General features: G+C 34.6%; 4 protein-coding genes across 6 annotated transcripts; 3 read left to right on the top strand and 1 right to left on the bottom strand.

The window, feature by feature from the left end:
- Nucleotides 1–1,518: 1,518 nt before the first annotated feature.
- LOC116342394 (zinc finger protein 319-like) lies at nucleotides 1,519–3,464 on the bottom strand. Its single transcript, XM_031769994.1, has 4 exons — nucleotides 3,031–3,464; nucleotides 2,673–2,946; nucleotides 1,943–2,589; nucleotides 1,519–1,873 (listed from the first exon to the last, which is right to left on the bottom strand). The coding sequence occupies exons 1-4, from the start codon at nucleotides 3,139–3,141 to the stop codon at nucleotides 1,757–1,759; spliced, it is 1,149 nt and encodes a 382-aa protein (XP_031625854.1). The 5' UTR covers nucleotides 3,142–3,464; the 3' UTR covers nucleotides 1,519–1,756.
- Nucleotides 3,465–3,549: 85 nt separating this feature from the next.
- Nucleotides 3,550–4,273, top strand: LOC116342395. The gene is made up of 2 exons (XM_031769995.1): nucleotides 3,550–3,814; nucleotides 3,892–4,273. The coding sequence occupies exons 1-2, from the start codon at nucleotides 3,612–3,614 to the stop codon at nucleotides 4,061–4,063; spliced, it is 375 nt and encodes a 124-aa protein (XP_031625855.1). The 5' UTR covers nucleotides 3,550–3,611; the 3' UTR covers nucleotides 4,064–4,273.
- Nucleotides 4,274–4,647: 374 nt separating this feature from the next.
- LOC116342445 (erythrocyte band 7 integral membrane protein-like) lies at nucleotides 4,648–7,987 on the top strand. Of its 3 annotated transcripts, none has more exons than XM_031770056.1 (5): nucleotides 4,648–4,860; nucleotides 6,952–7,102; nucleotides 7,165–7,354; nucleotides 7,413–7,588; nucleotides 7,662–7,987. In XM_031770056.1, the coding sequence occupies exons 1-5, from the start codon at nucleotides 4,740–4,742 to the stop codon at nucleotides 7,936–7,938; spliced, it is 915 nt and encodes a 304-aa protein (XP_031625916.1). In that variant the 5' UTR covers nucleotides 4,648–4,739; the 3' UTR covers nucleotides 7,939–7,987. The 3 variants fall into 3 exon arrangements, with proteins under 3 accessions (XP_031625916.1, XP_031625917.1, XP_031625918.1); XM_031770057.1 differs by lacking the exon at nucleotides 4,648–4,860 and adding an exon at nucleotides 5,248–5,300; XM_031770058.1 differs by lacking the exon at nucleotides 4,648–4,860 and adding an exon at nucleotides 6,755–6,858.
- LOC116342446 (cilia- and flagella-associated protein 298) lies at nucleotides 5,592–6,514 on the top strand. Its single transcript, XM_031770059.1, has one exon. The coding sequence runs from the start codon at nucleotides 5,622–5,624 to the stop codon at nucleotides 6,498–6,500; it is 879 nt and encodes a 292-aa protein (XP_031625919.1). The 5' UTR covers nucleotides 5,592–5,621; the 3' UTR covers nucleotides 6,501–6,514.
- Nucleotides 7,988–8,070: the final 83 nt, after the last annotated feature.

Here is an 8,070-nt window from a genome sequence, read left to right as displayed (position 1 = left end):
ATGATATGTTTCTTTTTTTTACTCGACCGTTCAAAAATTATGCATGTTGAATGAAGAGCTTATATATTGTCAAGCCAAAAAATGTATCATTGTGGAATGAGATAGAGTGACATTTAAATCAGCGCCGTATATCGGATTTATTTCGCTTAGCAAAGGGGGAAACGCCGTACTCGCTCCTTTATTTATTTAAAAATAACAATAATTTCAATTTTTTTCCATAGATTGAACAAGAATCTAATGTAAAAAGTAATACCAATGCGACACCTACCGTAAAAATGGAAAAGGAAACTTATTTGGAATTGTAAAATTTTGGTCTGCCATAACAGCATCTTCGTTTTGCTTCTCTGTGATTGATCAAGTAAAACGAAGATGCTGTCATGGCGGACCAAAGTGCTACAATGGAGACCAACTAAGTTTCATTTTGCATTTTTACGGTAGGTGTCGCATTGTCATTACTATTTATGTACATTGGATTCTTATTTAATAGATGAAACATTTTTTTTGAAATTATTGTAATTTATAAACAAATTAATTTTTCTATAAAAAAAAATTTTTATAAAAATTTTAATGAAAAATGTTAGAAAAATATTTTATGACATGTTTTTTTTAACGGTTCAATAATTATGAATGTGTATGCATTTTAAATGAAGAGCTTATTATTGTCAAGCCAAAAAAGTATTATTGTGAAATGACAGAGTGACATTTACATCAGCGCCGTATATCGAATTAATTTCGCTTAAATCAAAAATGGTACAAATTTGTGTCACCCAACATAAACAGTGACAACCATAATGAAGTTGCTGCGTTGCCCAGCTTTCATTGTCGTCGTGCTTTGGAAATTTCAATACAATTTTGGGATACCTTCCATACAACATTTATTTCATTGTGAAAACTATAGCCTGTGCGAAGTTTCAGCTCAATAAGATATCATACAGGCATGCTGTTTTTCGTACACGCTGTTTATATACGATTCATACGATGTGTTGTTTATTCTTTTTCTCGTCATTTCATTAAAAGGCGCAGAAATGGTGCCGCACATACATTGGAACATCGAAAAAACAACTGATTCGTGTTCCCTGACTCCTAAAATACCCAGAAAACCTGTTTTTTATCGGTGTTAATTTTTCGACCGACTCCAATACTTTACCTTACAGACTAGTGTTCGGAAAAGTAAAATCGTTTTTATTATCGTTATCTTCGCTGTCGAAAATAAATCGTTGTTAATGTATAAATAAAACGTAGACATTCAATTTAATTAAAGTAAAAATGGATGTGTTGTTTCTCATATATTTTCAACAGCCGTTTCATCAGACACATTTTTGTTTATTTTTATCTTCACTACGGGTTAAAATTGATCGTGTCCGTGTGTGGAGTGGTTCAAAAATCGATTCTGTGCTCATGTTATGGAAAGAAAAGTAAAAAAAGTTACAACACACACACACCATCTGAAATCAAAATTATTTAAACCAATACTTTTTCATTTCAATATTTTATTGGAAAATTATTTCGAGTTTCTCCTAAAAGCTGTTTTTACATGATGCTTAATTAATGCTTAAAATAATTTTGAGTGGTCCTCAATGATTCAATCTAAAACAAATGATCAAAAATATATGAACACGGGCATGTGTAACACTTTATCTTAAATTTTCCGAGCTATCCCTTAAGAGGATAAAAAATTCATTTGTTTTTCCAGTTTTTTTTTTTTTTTTTTTGAAAGACCCACTCTTCAACTTGCCTCCCGTGCCCATGTATGTTATCAAACATGAACCTTATTGCGATGACTGAAAAGCAGCGAAATTTGCTTGAACTGCATTGCACATACATCACACTCATACAGACCATCGTCATTCGGTTCAAAGTTCATAGTGAAACTCTGAAAGCACAAAACAGAAATCAATCATAAAACTTCATATTTTTTATAATAGATATAATCATCACTTACTCGGGACGCAACATTTGTATGTTTTGCTTTCAAATTTACACGTTCGTTTGTTCCACTCGATTCTCCCCGTTCTGCTTTCCGTTGCATTTTATGGGTGGCCACATTTTCGGTTTTATGTTTTCGTTTTTTACTTATCTGAACTGCGTGTGACGTACGAATGTGATGATCATAATTCGAAGCCGATACTTGTTTGTCACAATTTGGGCACGAAATAAGAATGTGACTCTTGTGGTGGTTGAATAAAAGTCGCAGATTTCTAAATCCTTTGTCGCATATAATGCAACTACTGTCCACTGGCAAATGTGAACGATGAATGTGGTATTTAAGTTTGTTTGAACTTAGAAAGCATTTCAAGCATGCCGCACACTTGAAAACATCGATACTTTCATGGTATCGAATATGATCGAGTAGTTCATATGGCGTTTCTAAAATCAGATTACAACACTGCCAGTAGGCTGATCGACCGTGAGCGACAATGTAATGCTCATTGCAATCCTCGAATGACTCAAATGATTCTTTGCATGCCACACACGTCATCGGCACAAAACGTGAAATTCGATCAAAATTCATATCTTTACGTTCAATGGCTTTGGCCGTGAATTGTAATTGAGTTTGTAATTTTCGGACAATTTCTGGAGTCATCGACACTATTTTAGAGAAAAGCAAAACAAAAAATATTAATCTTCCAGTCAGTTTTCATTTAAAACTTTTGTGACCAATAAAAACTTACACCGCCTGGGCAACGTATCGAAATCACCGCCTAAATCCGATTCAATTTTTAGTATGGAGACGCTTTTGTCGTCAGCGCTATCTTCGGTGGTGATATGTTCTTCAATTTCATCGTCCAGTTCTTCGGTATGTTCTTCATATTTTAGGTTGCTTGGTCCGAACGATACTTCAATAAGACTTTGATGAATGTTTCGAATGTTGTGACAAAATTGACCGAATTCATCCAATTTTTGGAAGCAATTGGCGCATATGTCGTCTATTTGATGAGAGGTATCCTGTAAAAAAAAAATAAAACAATTTAAATTCTCGTTCGGTTTTACAAACCATTTTATGAACGAAATGACCAAACACAGACTTACATTGAACACAAAATGACAAAATAATTCCATAAATTCGGTTTTTTCCACGGTACATTTTATAAGTTGACTCTCTTCGCAACATAATTGACAAACATCACCACTAGCACTCATTTTTGCGCAATAAAATTGAAAAATTCAAATTTTCTTTTGTAAAATTCGTTGATTTCAGCGTTAAATTTGTAGTTTACCAAAAAAATATGTTTTGACGGTGCGTTTGATTTGACAGCTTTGTTTATGCTTTCAATATGCTCGATTTTTTTCGTTTTGTTTGGTAAGTGCTCATGGGTAACACACAGTTATCGCTGAATATTGTTATTTCTTATCGTAAATTAAAGCACCAACATTATCCGTACGAGGTCAAAATATGATTTCTCTTCAAATGTTTGAATTTAACAAAATTCTCTGTGATAAATATACTATTTACATCGGCATTGTGAAGCGCCACCTATAATTCGAAATTCAAACTTTGTTTGACGTATATCGATGAACCAACGTCATGTCTGTTTACAAGTCTAATTATTTACGAACATTCATATCATCCATACGAAAAGTCTCCGGTAAAGAAACATTTCAAAGATACAATGAGTGGAACCGAAAATTGGAGTTTTCCAACGTTGCCAGACAATGAAGCGCTCGAACCGACACCAGACGAACTCGACTTAATGTATCAAAAACTCAATTCCGGCGAATTAATTGAGCTTGCATGGAAGAGTTCGGGCTATCGCGCGCCAACACCAACACCAGTTGCTAACGCAGAAGTAAAAAAGAACGCCAACACTGAATTGTAAGCATTTTGGAGTTTGTTAAAAGAAAATAATTGTTGGATCAATAATGACTGTCACATTCACTTCTTTATTTCAGAGCTAGTAAAAACCTGGAATTCGATTTTATGGATGAGGTGGCTTCGCCAACGATGCGAGTACAAAGACCGATGTCAACGCCAAAATCATCGACCAAAAAGAAAACAGCAAATTTCGCAAGTGTGCTGGATGCGATGAAAAAAAACAAACGACTTCAATCATCAAAAGAATAGCGGCAATGCCAATTTTTTTCATTATTATTTGTATAATAATTATTATTACGTTAAGCAGTAGGGAAAGTAAGTTTCTTACATTCACGCAAATTTGTTGTTGTTGCACTCAAAAAATAGTGAGAAAGAAAGATGTAAAACACGATCAAAACAATGTTTGTAGAATTATTTGAAATAAATCAAGCCCAAATCGACAGCGTTTATGTAAACAAATCATAAAAAAATGTTGTTATTTTTTTAATATTTAATGTGTCGAAAAACGTTCAATGCTTACAAAATTCGTTCGCGATGATAACTTACTCTTTTATTTTGGATGAATTTCTTCGTAAAAAAAATCTAAATTTATCTCCGCAGATGCGTATAGTCATCACACGGGTGAACTGTTTTGTTATAATGCTTTGCGGTCAGTCAGACTTACAGCAAATAGGCAAGTTCAATTGATTCAGTTGATTTGATCTATGCACAGCTGGAAATAGCATTTGTTTACGCAATTTTCCGCCATACGATAAACAAAAATTCATGACGGAACAGCCAATGATTCGATGCGCTCTCGTGTGCCGTTTCGATCTTCACTTCGATGAGACCATTCGTTCCGGTTGGACGTAATTTTTATAAGCATAGCAACATTTTTTGGGATTTTTTTGAATAGTAAGTGAGACAAGTGATCAAAATAAAAAAGATGTCGAGAAATCGAGATGCAGCAGTTCACATCAGAAATGATAGAAATGAATACCGGGCAACTGCTTACAGTCCCACCGTTGATATTCGACCTATGTCAAATGGAGATGGATATCACCGAAGTAAGTATATAAATAAAAGTGAAAATAAAATCCAAATCAACATTTTAACTTAGACGAACATTTGAAATTTGTCGATACAATAATTCTATCAGTCGTCACCTAATAAAAACGAACAAGGTGAATAGCTCTGCGACATGAATGTTGATGCTTCGATTTTTTATAAAGTAATATGCACAAAAGCACGACCATGTCATGTTTTCCACATTGTTAATTTAGTATCTGCGTTGGGTGAGGCGATGGATTTTGACATGTTTTCAAAATTAGGCGATTTAGAGATAGCGTGCATACGTGTATGTGTTTATTTGTGGAAATTGGGCAAGAAGCGGCCAGGTTGAAAGCGAAATCAAGAATATATAGATTTTAATTTTAATTGAGTGTTTTGCTTGATGTGTTTTTTATTGCTATGTTCTCTCTTCAGTGTTCATGCAATTCAGTTGCAGGTAACTTTTTTTAATATATAGTTTAAAAGTACAAGAAATAGTTGTAGAAATTTCCGAATAAATTCTCTAGCGACATTTTTTGTTTAGTTTCATCGATGTTATCAATTAGGTTTTTAAAACAAGTGTTCCGTTTAGATCGTACATATTAATTTATATATTTAGAAAAAAATGGTCTCTATAAACTGCTTCGTTGCTTAATATCTAATATGTATGTGTTGTTATGGAAACCAAATAAACTGGTTGGCGTTTCAGAAAAATTTCCATCGGTACAAGCTTAAAAACCATCAATTCAAAGATAATTTTTCTTAAGCACTTATAAAAATGGTCTTTTTACATTTAAAACGTGGCAATGAATCGCAATTTTTGTTCGAGACATCAGTTACGATGCCGATATCGAAGTTGAACAAAGAGATAGTGTTGATGTACAACGGTCGTTTGAAAATAAGTCGAATTTGTAGTGAAATGGAGGGATTAAAAGATCATGGTCCCATGTTTCCGCCCGAAATAATTGGTTTGACTGAAGAACAAGTGCGGGAACTGAAACTAGTTGACCAGTATGCGGAAAAGGTGGTGCCGTCCGATGGATGGGTATACAATCGAGATCCAGTCGGTCGCAGAAATGGTAGACAACCGAACGTGAAAATGCAGGAGCTCTTATTGAAATCCATTAACGACGCAAAAGAAATGGTGTCAAAGAAAATGATCGACGATAATAAATCGCTAACGTTAAAACATGTACAAAATGCCATTGATATTTTGAAAGGAGCCGTAACAATCGTATATCCAATGGGTTTACCTCCACATGATCCCATTTACATGGAATTCAATAATACAGAAGATCTGAGCGGTACACAAGCCGCACTGGACGTTATTGAACCGAGCAAGATGCAACTTTGGTTTGCTGGTCGTCAAATGTTGGACGAAAAATTGTTAAGCGATTATTTGGGAAAAAACGAAAAATGCAAAGTTATTGTGAAAATTGTGAAGCATGGTGAAGGAGCGCCAGGGCGAGAGCCAGTATTCAACGAAGAGGTCCGCAAACAAATCATGCTCCAACAGTATCGGCGCCAAGAAGAATTGAAGAGGTTGGAAGAGGACCATGATGATAGCTACTTGAATTCAAAATGGGCGGATAATTCAAATCTAAAGCAACAACTGCACGGAATTCAAAATATCAATTTTCGTTTTGGGAGCAAATAACGAGGCTTCAAGCACATATATATATCTTGTTGAATAAGGAATTTTTTTTTCCGAATATGTTTATTCAAAAGTATCGCTTGCGCAAAACGAAAAGGAAATAAACATTCATTGAGAGTAAAAAAAGAGAAATAAACTTCGTAGGATATAGTATATAATATAGAGTCTGGTTTTCACTATTTGCGTATAAATTTCAAAAGCAGTCAAAATTTACGTGATTGACAGTGTGTTATGGTAACCCACATTCTTCATTTTACATTCTTTATTCGTGTATTGTGTTACACAATTAATATAAACAAACGATACTCAATATTCGATGAATAAAATTTGGAATTTTCAAACATGTTCGCATGAGTCAAAGGTTATTGTCCGTAGACAAAGTAATTTATTTTCATTTGCTAGTGCATAGCCAAAATAAATACTCAATTCGTTTTTTTCTTCTCCAAATTTTCAGCTCGAAAGAATATTTCCACTTGCATTGAGATCATCGCACTCATTTTCAGCTCATTATTAATGATAATTACGTTGCCGGTTTCGTTGTTTATATGCTTTAAAGTCGTTTCAGAGTATGAACGTGCAGTCATTTTTCGAATGGGTCGTTTGAGGTAGGCAACGCATTTATAATAGGGTATAGACGAATATGAAAGCAAAAAAAAACAAATTTTAGATCGGGAGGTGCACGAGGTCCGGGTGTGTTTTTTGTACTGCCATGCATTGATAATTGTTGTAAAGTCGATTTAAGGACTGTATCGTTTGATGTCCCACCACAAGAGGTTTTAACAAAGGACAGTGTCACGGTCAGTGTTGATGCGGTTGTTTATTATCGCATTTCAGATCCACTAAAGGCGGTTATACAGGTAACAATGACATCATTTTTTTATTTTCTGTGAAATTGCGAAAGCACTTTTTTTGCAGGTTGCAAATTATAGTCATTCGACAAGACTGCTGGCCGCCACGACACTACGAAATGTTTTGGGAACACGGAATTTATCGGAATTATTGACAGAGCGTGAAACTATTTCGCATACAATGCAAGCAAGTCTCGACGAAATGACTGACCCGTGGGGCGTAAAAGTGGAGAGAGTAGAAATGTACGAAAAAGATCCAGCTTATGTTATTTACAATTTTTATCCTCCTTTTTCATCGGTTTTTTCTTTCTTTTAGAAAGGACGTTAGTTTGCCCACACAATTACAACGTGCGATGGCTACGGAAGCTGAAGCTTCTAGAGACGCTCGAGCAAAAGTTATTGCCGCCGAAGGAGAAATGAAATCATCGTTGGCATTAAAACAAGCATCTGACATCTTATGCAAATCTTCAGCCGCTCTACAACTTCGCTATCTGCAAACACTTAACAATATAGCGGCAGAAAAGAATTCGACCATCATTTTTCCAATTCCTATAGATATGATGCGCAGTTTCTTACCAGAAAGACATGATTAAATGTTTATTTTTCTTATTGTGCACTGTACTCAAAGCAACATTATTTGAATTATCCGAATTAGAAAATTGATTCAATACCAAATATTTTAATATTTATTCAATAAAACACCATTCGGTTTGGATTCGTTTTAT

The sequence above is a fragment of the Contarinia nasturtii genome, unplaced genomic scaffold, assembly GCF_009176525.2.
Source record: "Contarinia nasturtii isolate CC-2019 unplaced genomic scaffold, AAFC_CNas_1.1 Cnas_scaffold_864, whole genome shotgun sequence".
NCBI classification, from domain to species: domain Eukaryota; kingdom Metazoa; phylum Arthropoda; class Insecta; order Diptera; family Cecidomyiidae; genus Contarinia; species Contarinia nasturtii.
Note: the sequence above shows the minus strand (reverse complement) of the source record. Positions and strands in the feature narration are given on the sequence as shown.